The 17,834-nt window shown below is 41.5% G+C and overlaps 1 protein-coding gene across 8 annotated transcripts in view; it reads right to left on the reverse strand.

Annotated features, from left to right (window-relative positions):
• HDAC9 (histone deacetylase 9) overlaps positions 1–17,834 on the reverse strand; it is a 468,252-nt gene that overhangs the window by 14,599 nt on the left and 435,819 nt on the right. For all 8 annotated transcript variants that reach the window (XM_083189144.1, XM_083189143.1, XM_083189142.1 and 5 more), the window contains 3 exons: positions 17,188–17,303; positions 6,506–6,628; positions 287–488 (listed from right to left, as the gene is read on the reverse strand). In XM_083189144.1, coding sequence (XP_083045270.1) covers positions 287–488; positions 6,506–6,628; positions 17,188–17,303 — 441 coding nt within the window. The remainder of the gene's footprint in view (positions 1–286; positions 489–6,505; positions 6,629–17,187; positions 17,304–17,834) is intronic.

Consider the following 17,834-nt stretch of genomic DNA (forward strand, 5'->3'; position numbering starts at 1 on the left):
GGAAACGGTTCTGATGCCTGTTCCTGGAGGTTTGCAGCGGACATGACAGGGGACAGCACATAGTCATATCTTGGCAGGAGATAAAGTAGAGATGTTGCCCTTACCAACCCGTCAGCTTCCAACTGTCATTTTACAGGCTTTGCTGGTAAAATGTCAGTTAGAAGCTAATCTTTATCCCTCTCTCCAAGATTTGAAAAATACCCCAGAGGGTGGTTACTAACTGCTCTCTACCATCTGAGGACTATAATAACCCCCTTTACATTACAGGTATCTGGCATATGAGTACCTGTAGCTAAGATCTTCTGTTGGCGCATCTGTTCTTTCAGCAGTAAGTGCTGCAGTAAGGCTTGGTGGCTGCTGTTGGTCTTGCCCTCCAGGGATGTGTGAGATGATACAGGCAGGGTCCCTCCATACTGTCCAGGCAGTGACACCCCCTGCCTGGGGGCCTGAGGCTCATACTTTTGTTTTTCTTTTAATGAAGATGAGGCCTGAAACACACAATCAGAAAGTGATTCTAATCCCATTACATGCCTGTTAAGACACAAGAACCCAGCTTGTTACCATCAATGAATACACGATCTTATACTTTAAAGCATGCGGATGATCCACAGGGCAGAAGAGAAGTCACCCACTACAGAATGAGCGATAAGGAAGCATCTCCATTCATAAAAATACATCCAGAACAATTTAGCATTTTAATACAAGTTTGTAATGATTTATACAGCACTAATATTGGCAGGGGAAGCTGGATGGCAAATTATATTTTATTATATCCTCGTTGTCATTATCTGACATGTGTGAGCATTGTACAGATAACCCACATTCCCAGCAAATTAGGGCTTTTTGTGCAATGGTTGAGTACGGCAATAATAGTTATCACTGTTCAGTACAGTGAATTCAGATGCTCCTCTCAGGCATCAGGGCTGCCAATAGGGGGATGCTGTGGGTACAGCTGTCCTGGGCCCCCGCCTCTGGAAGACAACTCATTTTGCCCACCGCAAGCCCCCCCCCCCCCCCCCCGACTGCCTCCGCTGCGCTGCGCTCAATGCGCTGAACAAAGCAAGTCCCGGAGCGTAGGCTTATTCAACCCAGAATGCCGTCAGCCAATTAAAATGCTGCACCGGCTTTTGAGCCAATCAGAGCTCACGTACCGGCAGCCAATTAGAGCGGCTGCCGGTACACAAGCTCTGATTGGCTCACCAGCCAGTGCTACATTTTAATTGGCCACCGGCTTCCTGAGTTGAAGACGCCTGCCCTCCGGGACCTCTGGACTGCAGCTCAGCAGAAAAGGAGATGGAGGATCAGGAGCCGTGTTACGGTAAGTCAAGTGAGGAGTGTCCCACAATTCCTGATGGCAGCCCTGTTAGGCATTAACACTATGGGCAAAATGTACTAAGCCTTGAAAAGTGATAAAGTGGAGAGTAATAAACCGCCCAGCTGCTTTCATTATTCAAACTCAGCCTGCAGTTAGGAGCTGATTGGCTGGTCATTTATCACCCATATGAAAAACACTCTTTGGGCAGAATTTAATTAGCTATGGTACTTAACCGCAGGCTAATTGGTCTGCCGGAGCTATTCAATAACAGCCCTAGATAAGATCGCAAACATGGATTTTAGTTCTAGTTTGAGGGATGCTCAGAGACACACTGGTATGTCTATCCAATCTATTGTGCGTCTTCCCTGCTAACATCACAGCCATTACTAACAGTGGCCCTTACAGCACAAGCCATTTTATTTAAGGAGCATCTATTATTGCACAAAGCTGTTTTAGCCTTTGCTTACCACATGAAAAGCTCTGTTCAGGGCACTTCTGAGAAAATCTATTTTAATTAGCATAAAAATGCTCATGTCGTACAAACCATAAATACTTTTCTTATTACACTTCGTCTTTCCGCCCCTGAAATAAGACATCAGAGAGCCTAGAGAAAGACGTCAGCCTTTACAGATGCTTAGGGAAATGCTAAATTGCTTATTGGTAACTAATACATACAGTAATGCATTACGGTACATTCCTGGGCAGAGTTCTACCACACCTGCTAAACCGGACGCTTGGAGAGCGAAGTAATCTGACACACAATAACAGATCTTCAGATTACAGAAGCGTAGAGTGGGCCTGGTTCAGCGTGGATTGCTAATCAGTGAAAAAGTGGTTGACTGAGAGCATATAGCCGCACCCCAAAGCGCTGAAAAAAAAGAGAAAAAATGCCCTGTGTCGAATTGTGAATGCTTCGCTTGCCGCGAATACGCAGATCGATTCAGAAATCCTAAAACATCGATGAGTACATTCCATGTGTGCGAACTATGAGTAAGTCTAAAGCTGGCCATACATTACAATGACCTGCATATGATACAGATCGAACAAGCAATCATATGTGCTATAAAACATATACGATCTGCTTACCACCGCAAGCCATCCTGACTGATTATGCGTGCTGCACATACAGGACGATCCTTTGAGCAATCTCTTGACCCGCGGGACTGCGCATCGCACCAAAATAACTTATGATGTGCACACAATCGATCGCACGACACGTCAAAGTCATGCATTCGGGCCTGATATCGTTCTGATGTATGGCCAGCTTCAGTGCAACTGAGATGGGGTGGGATGTGTTCATCGCTGACATCAGAGACCCAAACACACCCAGAAAATGACAAATGTCTGCCCCCAAATGCCGGCTTCCTGTCAGTCAACCTACAACCACTATGCAATTGCTTTTGTTCCCATGTGCACAAAGCCAATGCTTCCCTGCCGATAATCACTTGATTGGCATTTTCTGTAATTAGCGGTTCATGCTGAATCCTGCCCAATGTGCGCACTAGCCGCTATTACCTCTTATGCGCTTCCTACGGTTTTGTTTGTTTTCATTATAAACCGATGCCCTCATCCTACAGTGCTATGTGGGGTGCCATAACTGCTTTACACCACTGAACATATCTCAATGGTGGGAAAGGAATGTTAATTAGCACATCATAATTGCACATCTGTTTTGTTTTTTTTCTTACAGATACCTACACTGACATACGAAAGGTTAAATGCTGAATGCCTGGTTCTGCCTGTGATATATTCTCTGTCCTGCTCCCTGTCTGTACAGATATGTGACTTCTATTCTCACCTCTTCATGACCTGGCTCCTCCTCAGACTACTTGTTCATACTGCCCTGTAGTACAATTGTGTAGTTGTGCTTCCCATCCTTCTCTGCTCACTCTCTTAAAATCTCCATTACTGTACATGTTGAAATATATATATATATAAAACAAACTGGGTAACAACAGACAGACTTGGAGGTAGGAGGGCCCTGCTGCAAGCTTACAATCTATAGGGCCATAGGAGGTAAACACAATGACAGGCACCAGTAATAGCATAGCAGTCCCACCAAGTTACAAGTCCAGAAGGGAAGCTATATAATACATAAGTGCCTTAGAGGGTTATGTGTGTGGTACTGTGTATAAATATGATAGGCTTGCCTGAAGAGGTGAGTTTTCAGGGAACGCTTGAAAGTTTGGAGGTTAGTGGAGAGTCTTATTGTGCTTGGCAGGGCATTCCATAGGATGGGAGCAGCCCAATGAAAGTCCTGTAATAGTGAATGGAAGCTAGTGATCCATGCAGAAGAGAGACGTAGAGCTTGTGCAGAGCGGAATGGTCGAGATGGGAGATATTTTGAGATAATTAAAGAGATTTATAGTATTCTGGTGCAATATGGTTAATAGATTTATATGTGAGTAAAAGTATTTTATACTGAATACAGTAAAACACAAGCATCCAATGGAGGGACTGGCAGAGTGGATAAGCAGACGATGAGCATCTTGAAGATCAGTCTAGCAGCAGTATTTAAGATGAATTGCAGTGGCGAGAGTCTGTTCTTGGGAACTCCAGTAAGGAGACCGTGGCAATAATCAATAGGGGACTTTTGAGTGCATGGATAAGAGATTTAGTAGTGTCTTACGGTCATACGGTCGTATTTTGTATATGTTTTTTAGATGCATGTAACATGAGTTGAGACAGATTGGATGTAGGGAATATTGGAAAGTTTAGAGTCGAGGATGACCCCTAGGCAACAAGCTTGTGGGGTAGGGTAGATTGTCGAGTTGTCAACAGTTATGGAGATATCAGGATGGTAACTGTTCTTAGCTGGTGGGAATATAATTAATTCCATTTTGGAAATATTGAGTTTAAGGTGGCGAGAAGACATGCAATATGAGAGATGGCAGAGAGGCATTTAGTGACTCGGTTCAAGACCACTGGTGACAACTCTGGGTTGATAGATAGATTTGAGTATCATCCGCATACAAGTGATAACGAAATCCGAAAGAGCTGATTAGTTTGCCAAGAGATGAGGTATAGATTGAGAAAAGCAGAGGAACTAAGACTGAGCCTTGTGGAACTCTGACTGACAGAGGTAGTGAAGAGAAGGTAGAAACAGAGAAGCGAACACTGAAAGAGCGATCATACCCGCACAAGTAGTACTGTGAAGATTACCACAGTGAGTTGGTGGCAGGTAAAATGGTCCTAGCACTGACAGAATACAATGTCTACTTAATGAAACGAGTGCTCGAATGTCATAGACACTAAATGACAAAGGTATTTTATTGTAGTCGCAAGTGCTTGAAATCACCAATAAGAATGAAAACAAGACAACACAGTAAACAATTTAACACTGGAACCCATAGCGTCCAATCAAAAGCCAGCTTTTAGAATTTAAGTGAGGAGTGACTAATGAGAGCTATTATCTGATTGGTTTACGTCAAAATTTTGTAATTTCTGTACATTTAATAGATAGATTATAAACTGATTATAATCTGTAAAAGTCACATGCTGTACAGATACAAAAGGGGGAAATTTAATATAGACAACCAATCAGAAACTTCTTCTTATTTATTTAGCACCTTCTATAAGATAATAGACAGTATCTGATTGGTTGCCCAGAGCAACATGTCATGTGATATACTACTCTAACCTTAGTATATTTACAATTGCTTAGAATGGTGGCTATATGCTTAAGGTGCATACTGTAATTAAGGGGATGGATTAGAGGTGGGCGCTTTATCAATGTTTACACTAAAAATTTAATTGATGCTATCAGATCTGTGCATGCACAGAAGTCAGACTGAGCATGTGCAGATCTGGGTCTGTCACTCACATTGGGGCATATGTATTAAGCCTCATGAAGAGATAAACTGGAGATAAAGTGAAAGGAGATAATGCACCAGCCAATCAGATCCCAACTGTCATATTTCAAACACAGCTGATTGGCTGGTGCTTTATCTCTTCCAAGTTATCTCCAATTTATCTCCAGTTTATCTCTTCTCCGGGCTTAATACATCTGCCCCATTGCCCCAAAAGCTATGGCATGATTGACCTGCTTCTGGCATTCAGGGGCGATGACAGGCATTGGTGTTTGGGCACAAGCAGATGCAGTATTGTCGCAGATCGGGAGGGAGTGGCGATAACTCGGGGCTACATAAAATGGCCGACCAGGGATTCCTTCTGTGCAGCAACTAGCCACCTTACCGGATTCCAGGGTGCCCCTACCATACCTGAGTTAGATTAAATTGCACATGCATTACTTCTTTGTAAATGTGCACATCTGGAAGCCCGGAGACTGACTGGTGTCATATAAAAAGTGATGAGCGGAGAAGGAAAATAATGGCTGGCCTTTTATGTGGGTCACATATTTTTGCATTGCAAAGGGACTGGTATGAGTACAGTTTCTTCATTTGCAATCTAACAATAACACAACAAAGGGGATAGTGGTGTATATAACTGGGAAGGAGAACATGGCAAGGCTTTTAGCTAGTGGATACAAAAAAGAGATTGAAAGATTACTGGCTAAGAGAGAATAAAGTGATTGAAAGATTTCTGGCCGCAAACATCTTCTATTCAGTCAGAAGTCCACAAAAGAAGCAGGAATTGCATGTCATGTAAAAGTATTGGATTGCAGAATGTGTTCAACAAGAAACATTTCAACACAATACAGATGCTTGTTGAGGGTGTAGAAGCATCAGGCATTATCTGTAGAACAATCATGCAGCATCCATTGGATAGGTAGAAATGGCTAAATACAACCCCATCTGATGCTCCAAATAACAGCCTAACAAAAGTTGATTAAAGAATATGTTTTAATAGCAACAAAAAAAAAGCACAAAAATGAAGCGCTGTTTGTTTACTAGATAACCCGGGTTATTCAATTAGCCCAAAGCGGCAGCCCTTATTGGAGATTGCATGTACACCTCGGAACAAAAATCCCCAATAACCAGCAGGTTGATGGGTACCATGACCCTGTTAAGATACACATCCAGATCCATGAACAAAAAAAATAATTAATTATTATTATTATTATTATTATTATTATTATAGGAATACAGCTGAACAATGGGTCCATTCACCAATTACACCTAAACATGATCTAATATGCATGGATTGCATTTCACTAACTTACAGACATCTCTGTATAACACAGCACTTTCTAAATGTTTGCCCATTTATATTAAAAGGTACAGTACTCACATTGATCGGAGGAGCTGCCGCGGGAAGACCTAACGTAATGTTGGGTAATGAAGGAGATGTGTATAGACTTAGTAGGTTTATTGACTTTTCATGATGCACAAGAAGTTGATGCGAAGACAAATGCTGTAACAGAAATGATAATAGCAAAATGTTAAGTTCATATAACAAATACATTTCTCATGTTTAAGAGCATATCAATGTATCCAGCAAAGTAGGATTGTGATTTCATTGGGTTGTAAGCACATTCCAATTTCGGACTCCTGACAATTCTCTTGCATTTATGAAACTTTCCTGCAAAAATTGACACAGAGGTCAATCCACACCTTAAGGATCATTGGTTTTAGACACAGCTGTACTGGTCATCTGAGTTTCGAGCAAATTCCAAAAGAGGCAATGGCTACCTGGAGTCTGGACCAAGCAGCTCCACCTACAGGCACTCTGCCGGCATGTTTGGATGTGGCGTGACACGTGGCCACGCTTCTGTAATGCAGGACCACTCCCCTCTGCAGGGAGACCATGCTCCCTTTTCCCATTGCATTTCATGGAAAGAATGCAAGGGACTATTTAATCCCTATTCCATCACTCATTTTAGAACTGGCCCTGTAACAGAGAATTAGCCCGATGCTTCAGTGCTCTATGGGTGAAGGAGGCTATATTCGGAAAACTAGATAAGAAAAGCAACACATCACTTTTAGTAATGTCAAAGGCTGTCAGTAATGTCGAAATATTGTCAAAATATTGTGCATAATATCAGTGGCAGCAAAATTAAACATTTAGTGGACATTGGTTGTGAAAGTCAGACCCTAAAAGGGAAATTTATCAAAGCTATGAAGAGCGATAAAGTGGAGAAATTTCCACCAATCAGCTCCTAGCTATCATTTATCTAGCACACTCTATAAAATGTAAGAAGTTGTTTGGTTGCTATGGGCAACTTCTCCACAACATCTCTTTTGTACTTTTGATACATCTCTCCATGAATCGGACAACCATGCAATAGTTTCATCAAGTTAATCATTGAGTTGTTGCAATGGGATATTATAGCATGCCTCCCAACTGTGTCCATTTTGGTGGAACAGTCCCAATTTATGGACTGCTAATGGGGCGGAACTTGCAATATAATGGGTTAAGGTGGCCGTACATCTACAGATCGATTGTCAGATTGGGCAGGTAATATCTGAATGACAGTTTTTGGCAGTTTTCCAGCATTTCAAAGCAAATGGTCAACTGTCATTTGCTCTCATCCATTACCAGTTTTTGTTCCAACAAGCCCAATCTGACAATCAATCTGTAGATGTATGGGGCCCGTTATACTAAAGGTAGCATGATTGGTTGAATAGAGGACATATCTGGGCAGATGAGGGGTGGGACTTTTAAAGTTGTTAGGTTGCTGAATCTATTTTTCCACCTTCTCTCAGGCATATCATTTGAAGCTTCCCCTAACTTTAAGGACAGTACCAGCTCATAGAAAAGTCCTTATTTTTCTATAATAATTGCATGATAAATATCTATTTTTATAAATATTTTTATCATTACATTTATTCCCTGGGCTTTGGGAGTTAATATTTATATATTAGTAACGTTATAATCACATTCATTAAACATGACAAGAAGCGGAATCTAGTGCTTCAAGGCCCGCCAAGAAAGAATTGCACATTAGGGGTTGGATTAACTAAATAGCGGCCTGTCAAAGCTGCCAATCTGCATTGAAAATGCGAAACAAACATGATTTAGCATTTATTTCTATTGTTGTTTTATAAATATCAGGTTGTGACAATCCGCTCAGTAGTAAACCAACACTTTAGGTGCTTAGATGCAGCGGCTTAGCAGCAAATTGTTCCTCCAACTAATAAAATTAGTAAGATACTTCTCAATTCCCCCTAGAGAACTTGCAAAACATCATGTTATACAGATGGAGCGCCCTTCATTCAGGCAGGGGCTGGCGGTAGATTCGCCAGCCGCCAGCCCCTGCCAGCCGCTGGAAGGGGACGCACGCACACGAGAAGCGCGTTTATCCTCTTACAAAGGCCCTCCCCTCGGGTCCCCGCCACCTCACCGCCGGTCGGGCAGGGTTCTGTCCCCCGCCAACAGAAAACTGGGACACGCATGCGTGTGAGACGCTCGCACGTCTCAGTCAGATGTAGCATCCGCTCACCAGTGGGGGCGGTCTGGCGAGCCCCAGCACTGAATGAGTGTATACATCTGTATATGCAGGAGCAATGCAAAGGAAAAACATCATTGTAACTTCAGTGGTGAACCCACAATCAGCCAATCAGAAGCTTTTAGCTAAAGCTGCTGACTGTCATTATTGTCAGCAGCTGGTATCGGTACCCGCCTATGTTAAAATCTCCCATTTGTCCCCAGATCTCCAGATCTAAGTGAGCGTAAATCTGTATATTTGCATATGTGTGCCGCCTGGTTTGGGAAGATGAACAGAACCATTTTGCATATTTTACCATAATCAAACTGGCAATCAACCCCCTGAATGTGAAAGTATCCATGAAAAGGATAATGTCAGTGAGTAAATAGTATTCAAAGGTTAGCAAATTAATCTATAATTCTTGTTATAATTTAAATATAAAAAAAAATATCTCTTCAAACACTGTTTAAAATTGCAGTTTTGCAACAATACATCATAAAAACTACAAAAGCAGAAATCTTTAATCATCTAGCGAATTAAAAATTGAATATGTCTATATTGTGTGTGTGTGTGTATATATATATATATATATATATATATATATATATATATATATATATATATATATATATATATATATATATATATATATATATATATATATATATATATATATATATATATACAGGTTGAGTATCCCTTATCCAAAATGCTCGGGACCAGGAGAATTTTGGATAACGGATTATTCCGTATTTCGGAATATTTTAATATTTCAATGATGTATTTTGAAGTATCTTGCATTTATGCTGTATAAACACATAATATACACACAAATATATTTTATTACCACATAAAATACACACAAATATATTTTATTTGTTCAAAAAACAAGGTTTCAAAACGTGAAACAAAATGTGTGTACTATCTCAGCACTGAATTTGAATGCCAAGCAATCATTGTCTTGCACATATATAGTGCCAGTTACATATCATGTCCCCAGTGATGCTGTTACAAATGTCCCCAGTGAGTTTTTAGCAAAAAAAAAAATGTTTTTCACTTTCTGGAATGTCTGGTTTTCGGAATAATTTGGATAAGGGATATTCGGATACGGGATACTCGACCTGTATATATATATATCATTATTATTATTATTATTATTATACTCCTTACTCCATTTAATGGAACCTAACCCTAGGTCTCTGACACCTTAATAATTACTCCAGTGTCCTGTCCCCTGATGCAGCTATCTTTATTTTCCAAGTATTTGTCCTAAATTGCCTTGTACTGTAAGGCTGGTACACACCTACAGATTTATCTGTCAAATCTGTCTGATGGAAACAAAAATCTAGTAATGTACTGGAGCAAATGGCAATTAACCATTTATTCCTAACTACTGGAAAACAGACAATGGTCATTCAGACAAATTAAATAAATCTTTGAATTTAACAAATTTATCCGAACAGTCATTTTTTTTTAAATTCTCCAGCATTTTAAAGCCAATGGTTGAATGTCATTTGCTCTCACACATTACCAAATTTTTGTTCCCACCACACAGATAAATCTATAGGTGTGTATCCAGATATATCAGGACAAAAAAAAAACATATATTCAATTGAACAGCCAATATTTTGCCAAGTGTGAATACACCTTTAGTTGTTTTCTTGTTTTTTTCTAAATTATGTATTCTGTTAGGCACTGTGGAAACCTTGTGGTGCCGTATAAATATTATTATTATTATTATTATTATTAATAATAATAATAATAACAACAACATTTCTTAATGTATTCTCTGTTCCCACATGTGGTCTAACGCAGCTGTCTTATTACACATTCTCTTTTCAAATTAATTCGGCATCACTCCATAATAAGATCCATTAGAATCAAGCGATGGTACAATATTATTCCCGGGGGAGCCACATCGCTGAAAAGGAATACCCTGTGTAACAGTATGACAACAGCGACTGCTTTCTTCCCAAACAAAAAGCATATGGGCCTGCGCTAATAGACCACCTCCAAGAGGAATCCAGCACACATAGGATTGACTAAGTAAATATAATAACTTGTCAAGCATGTAGAGGTTGGAAGAGCTGCTGGTTTTGTAATGGATAAATCTGGGATATCAATTAACTTGGGAAAATAAATTTCGCTAATGCCTGGCTGTCAGTGAGGAGCACAGCAACACAATAATACAGGATGTTATTCAAAAATGTAACCTTCGTGGGCCAGTTCTGTTTTCAGACGCAGCTTATAGCTGGGTCCCAGGCAGTAGTGACCAGAGGAGATGGGACGAGTACATTTCTCTCTGACATTTGTGTGGACCCAAGGGGGGAATGATAAACAAAAAAAAGGTTGCACAGTAGTAAAAGGTGTTAAATTACTGTATTTATAGTAAATCAAGAAACTAGTCATTCATTGTAACATGTCATTAAACAACCTCCCCACTACGATGGATGGTAGCCATTAACCTTTTTATTAGTCTTAGGTGGCAAATTGTTATAACCAGAATGTAAAAGTAAAAAAAAAAAAAAATACATCACAAGTCCTAGAGGGAACATGATTTTAATGTAAAAGGTCTTGTGGGAAAAAGTCTTCTTTGTGTATCTTTACCTCGCATAAATATAAACTAAAAATAGGTTACAGGGGATAGAAAGGTGCAAGCAGTGGGGACAGGGGTATCGATCTGGAATTGAAAAATTATGAAAAATTGTAAACCATACAAAATAAAAATGAGTAAATAAACATAACATGTAAAAAAGGTAAAAGAAAAGTATTATAGTATCTGAGTACAAGAATAGATTTATCATATTTGCTCTGCAGTGGAAATAACTTGTTAACAAAAATTAATCATTTTATTTGTGTTTGCGATTTAAGGGCATTTTCAAAGTGATCTGACTTAATTTGACAAGATCGCTTAGAAAAGGTCCCTACATCGCTTCGTGTGTAGGGGCCATAGTGATAGCGATGCACGTCAAATATCGCACGGCGATTAAGATGCTGGATAAATCTAGTTATACCGCCGGTCAGGGCCAGTGTTCCCACCAGAGAACACTGGCCCTGACAGATTGCTCTGCACACATCGCTGGCACATTGCTGTGTTTTCAGTGATCTTGCTGAGCGATCTGGCATCGCTCAGCAAAATCTCCCTGTGTGTAGGCTCCTTTACTCTTATCCATTATCACAAAAGACCCAAATCTAGGTGTCAATTAGATGAGTATTTAACACTACTCTTGGTTGGGAGCAAAGCAAATAAAAAATGCAAGTAACTGTGACCCTTGGTGGTTGGAGCTGCTATTACCGATGCTTAATTGGAAGCAGCAGCGAAAGCTCTATATTTAAATGCAGGAAAAGGCATGTATTACAAGTAGACTTCATCTGCAGTAGTGATCCTACCTGCATACTAGGACGCAGTATTAGATCACTGCGACACTATCAGATGACAGTTCAAAATTCAAATAGGGGAGGCACAGTAACTACCATCAACTGCTATACCAAACTGACTCACTGGCAGTTGGTGAACAGATGGAGCCCCTCTCTTTCATTGCCGGCACTCACCAGAACGTCCCCACTGGTGAGCGCTGGCAGAGAGGGACTCCATTAGACTGGGATGCCTGTGCGTCTCACACGCACGTGCGTACCAGTCATTTGGTGGCTGGGCGGCGTGATCCTACCCGTCTCCGCTTTACAGAGACGGGCAGGGTTGGGGGGGAGTTTCAGTGCGGCGGTGGGGACCGGGGAGGCGGCGGACTGCAATTGGGAGCTCCGTCGGAATGGGGCACGTGAGCATCTCTTGCGTATGCGCCCCCTTTTGGCGGCTGACGATAGAATCGCCAGCCCTTGCAAGCATGAAAGGCGCTCCATCTGTATCTCCCATATTTGAATTTTGAACTGTGCTGCAGCCTCACCTCTGGAGCCGCCACTGTAAATTTGATGGCAGAAATGTTTCCATACCTCCAAACAGTCTAGATTAGATTCAATTGAAACATTCCAGGTATTTGGCCACTGTCCCACCCACTGGCCGGGGGGGGGGGAGCTTTGTATTACAATCTGCTATGTGCATAGAGGTAAGTGTAAGTACCAATGGGCCATTGAGACATAAGCTGCTGCAAATGACAGAATATTCTCTGCAAAGTGCTGTGTGATATTTATGTATTTAACAGGCAAATTTGAATAATCACTTTAAAAAATGAAAAAACACTTAAAATTATCTTATTTCTGCCATATTCACAAACCAAAGAAACTCAGTTGGCATGAAGTTGACAATTTGTTTTTTATGAAATATTCCTTATCATAACAAAAATGTAAATGTCAACCTTTATCTTTATTTAAAACTTTCATTAAAATGGTCTTAAAACTAAGCTTTATTTTTTTCCCATTAAAAACCCAATACTAGCCTCACGGTTCATGAAAATCACAATAATTCTACTGAATCAAATTACTGTACAAACACTTTTTAACAAACTTTTGTAAAAAATAAAAAAAAAGGTGCTGAAATGATCGGGAAACATTTGTGAACTTACCGCTTCATAAAAAAGTTTGACATTTTATCTGTCGTTTGTATTTTTTGCTTATTTTTACGGTTACAACTTTTGCGAATTTTATGCAACGGAAAAAAAATATATAAGAATTTAAACGCTTGTAAAATTGAAACAGTTGTATACACTGGACACCATTGTTAGTATGTAAATTCCAGCTCAATCTGGGGTCTTATTGTGTAAGCTAGTAGGTGATATCAGATATTACTGCTCTGGAACCTGCCTCTCATTGATCCAAACCGCAGAAAGAATGCGATTAAAAAAAAAAAATAGACAAAAGATTTGGATCCTCCTCATGCGAGGCAGAAAAATATTTGACTTCCCGTTGGCAGTAAAACTAGAATGAATTTTGCCCAAAGTAATGGAAAACTCAAAACCACAATCTGTAATGTACCGTGAGAGTGAAATTTAATAAATGCACAGAGAGAAACGTATTATTTTTTTTTTTTTATCAAGTGTTACTATAATTGAACTTTGTAAGTGACAGAGAGATCTAACACTGCAGGCTCTAATGCCTACCTGGAGCATTAAATCATTCATTACTGAAGACTCAGTCCCTAATTGTCTAATTGTGGAGTAATGAAGTCTTTATTCTGCTACCTCAATTTGACATCCCTGATTTCTTATACAAAGGGTTACAAGATAAAGCCACATGTTAGCTATCAGTGTTACATTATTTTCTCTCCTGGTGTCCACAGGGGGCTACTAATCAGTGGGCCGGGGTCAAACACCTGCCCCCAGGAGCACAGTTCACAAACAATTAATTTATTATGAATGGACTGGCTGGAAATAGAAGTGTCTGAGGCTCCGGGTGGATGTCCTACTGATGACCTAAAGATTCTGCAATGCCAGCACATTTTATTATTTACTCAAAGTTTACATCTCACAGCGATGCCTTGAAAATGATTACATTGTATGGTAAAAGCCAAAATTTGGTTATGATCCATCTTGTGACCCAACAGATCCCACTCAAACACATGAAAAATTCTTGTAGGAACATACGGTTACTAAAGGTCCCCATAATCTAGGGCGATTCACATGCAATTTGAGCTCTTTTCACGTGATTGCGGTGATCAGTCGCATGAAAAGTGTCCAAATTGCATGTGATTGACAGCAGGTCCAATGCAATGCGTGGTCCCGTGCGCACAGCATCGGAGCCTGCAAGTTGCTCCATCTGCACAAGCAATATCTTGGATTGCTCCCGAGCCAGGCAGACTTGGCATGGATCACATGCGATAGATCCAGGGGCGTAACTATAGCACCGCAGCCCCCGCCACCGCGGGGGGGGCGCTGTGCATGTGGGGGCGCCGGGGGCTGCGGTGCTATAGTTACCTACCCCCCAATCCCCCGCAGACTTACGTATCTTGCTGGTCCCGGCGGCTCCGTTCTTCTGATGAGGACCACAACAAAATGGCCGCCCCCATATAGCAAACAGTTCTCTGAAACTGTCTGCTGTATGGGGGCGGCCATTTTGTGGTGGTCCTCAGCAGAAAAACGGACGGAGCCGCCGGGACCAGCGCGATAGGTAAGACTGCGGGGGAGGGGGTTAGCATAGGCAGCGGGGCGACGGGGCGGCGGGGGGGGGGTGCTCGATGGGGCGGCGACGGGGGGTGGGTATGGGCGCCCCCCCCCTAATGGCGGGGGGGCGCCAAAAAAGTATCTACGCCACTGGATAGATCGCATGCAAAAGGACCAGGAAGGCTCAAGGGGGAACTGCGTGGGACATTAGAGATAATATTGTAATATTGGAGCCCTGTACACATTACAGATGGAGCAGCTCTAATTAGAGCTGCTCCTGGCGATCAAATCGCCAACCGCCACCAGGAGCCGAAAGGGGTGCGCAGGATGCTCATACTCCCCGTTCCGACAGAGCATTCCACCTCCCTCCGCCGTAGCTCCCCTGATGCCCCCAGGCAGCTGCCGCCAGCTCCCCCTAACCCTGCCAGTCTCCCTGAAGCGGAGAGGAGTAGGAAAAGTGCTCCCCAACGCCATGTTGATGGGGACACACGTGCGATCAACAGCATAGGGTGAGCGCTGGCTTAAAGGCGTTCCATCTGTATGTACTATGCAGCATTGCCAATATCGTTAACAATATTGGCGGCGCCCAAAAATGATTTGCGCTTAACACACTGAACAGTGGGGCAGATGTATGATGTGTCGTTATGGGGGAGAAGGGGTATCAGCGCACGTTATGTGCACTGATACCGCTTCTCCCCCATGTATGATGTGGCCGGGATGCGATAATGGACAGGGGCGCTATGCGCCCCTGTCCATATCGGCGCTGCTATCAAAATGATAGCAGGACGAATGTATGAACGGTCAGCATCGCTGACCGTTCCGCACGAAGCCTGCTTTGGCTTCGCCAGCATCAGGCTGGCGAAGCCCTATCTAAACAGCAGGGACAGCGCTGTCCCTGCTGTCAGCTGTGGGCTGCGCTGGGGATCTCGCGTGAACAGCGAGATCCCGCGCATGCCCAGTGCGGCCGGCCGGGGGACAGGAGATAGCGCATCAGTATTAACTGATGCGCTATCTCCAGAAAGGGACATCGCTGAAGGGGGGAGTTAACGCTCCCCCGCTTCGGCAGACAAGATGTTAATACATCTTGTCGATGTCCCTTCCTGCTTCGTCTCGCTATTGAGGCGAAGCAGGAAGTATCATAGCGGCGCGATAAGCGCTGCTATGATACATCTGCCCCAGTATCGCTAACAATATTGTACAGTGACATCACCGGGACCCCCGCTCATCATGCAGTTGCTGACGATATTGTCAGATTTGACAGCATGTTTAGACAACAGGGAGATCGTTAAAGACCCAAGGGTGCGAGCATAATTAACGATATAGTAAGTATACACTAAACAATATGAACGATAATATTTTTAACAATATCGTTATCTTGCTTATCATCTGCCTTTATTGCATAGTGTGTAGCCAACTTAAGTTTAGTTTATATTTAGTTTACTTACATTTTCTTGCATCAAATTGATACTTTTAATTGTGCCAGATTGTGATAACTTTACCCAGTTATTTTGTCACATCATCATTATTTCTGATGCATCGCCTCTACTTAATATATAGATTTCAAAATTACAGAAAAATCTGTGCTGGTAGTTTTTTTTTTTGTTTCACAACTTTTACTGTATATCATAAATTGTGATAGATTTTGGCAAAATCTTAAAATGTGTTGACAGTTTGTATGTTCTTGTTCTGCCTGTATGTACATGGGTTTCCTTCATTTGCTCCAGATACCTCTCACTCCAATAACATACTGGTAGGTTAGGAATCTGGTAAAATTGACACATGTTTGTTTGTGTGTCTGTGAGTGTTTGTGTGTGCTTGTATAAAATCGCGTGGCCCTACAGTAGCTGATTTTTTTTCCCCCCTAGGTCAAAAGTATCTTACAGAGAAATTCAGAAAAAAAAATATTAAATTAAAATTATGTTTATATGTCATCCTTAGGTTAAATCATGTGGTGAGGGACAGGATTATCTTCTGTTGTAACACATATTTTAATGATGGGATGCCACAAGTGCTAGTTGTTCCTTTTATACTGACCAATCTGAATTTGAATTACTCCTGATCCATCAACACAAGGCACCCCAGGGTGCCACAACACACAGTTTGGGAACCACTGCTCCAATGAGCTACAGTAGGATCAATTATAAATAACAAAGTGCTTATATAGCACCACTAAAATGCAACACACTGTACAAAAATACAAATAAATAATAATGCTAATAATAAAAATAATAATAATAATAATAATAATAAAATAGTCCACAGGTCTGTTGGATTCAAAAATATTTTTAAAAAATTGTTAACTAAACTCCTTTACTGCAAGCTTGGATTGTAACACATTACGCAGTATGCCACAACATACTGTATGTCAAAGCAGATAGTGTATTCACAAATACTGTATATTCCTTTGACTTTGTAGACAAAGAATAAGATAGGTAATGCTGCAACCACAAAGAGAACCACGATCTTACACGTAAATGACCACACTTTGCTCTTACCTCAGGAAGAGAGCTGGATGGCAATATAGAATTTTCACTGTCCACTCCCACGCTAACTGGGCCATTACTCGGGGAGCTGGGTCCTGATACCGGAGAGCAGCTACTGACTGAAGACTCTAGAATCATTGAAAACAGCCATAATGAATGAGTAGAACTTATACACCTATGGAAAGCATACAGCGCTATCACAGTAACTATTCATAACACAATGCAAAAGAGTTCTTCCTTATGCTTTATTATATAACAAGCTGTCATGCTGATATGGGTGATAAGGACTTTTAGGGTGGAAGTCCTGAAAAGGGAAGGACAACTTTTCAATTTCAATTCAGAGCTGGTACTGTAGGCAATTAACAATAGATAATCCTGTGAAATGGGACTTGCAGCAGATTGATATTGGGAGGATGTTATTACTGTGGGCAAGGCTTGTTGAATATACTGTACTCCCGTTTAGGCTGCAGGTCTTGCTGTATGTACTGATACAACTTATAGGCCAGTCTCTGAGTCACACACAAGACAGTATTCATGGGGAAGGGGCTGATAACAGTGTCAATCGCACACAGCGCTGGGGGAGGGGCTGCTGCAGACATTGGTACCCCAAAAAAAGGGAGGTTTTCAATCCCCCACCACTATTTCCGGAGGGGGAAGTA

This window comes from Crinia signifera, chromosome 5, assembly GCF_055691185.1.
Source record: "Crinia signifera chromosome 5, ASM5569118v1, whole genome shotgun sequence".
In the NCBI taxonomy this organism is placed as follows: Eukaryota; Metazoa; Chordata; class Amphibia; order Anura; family Myobatrachidae; genus Crinia; species Crinia signifera.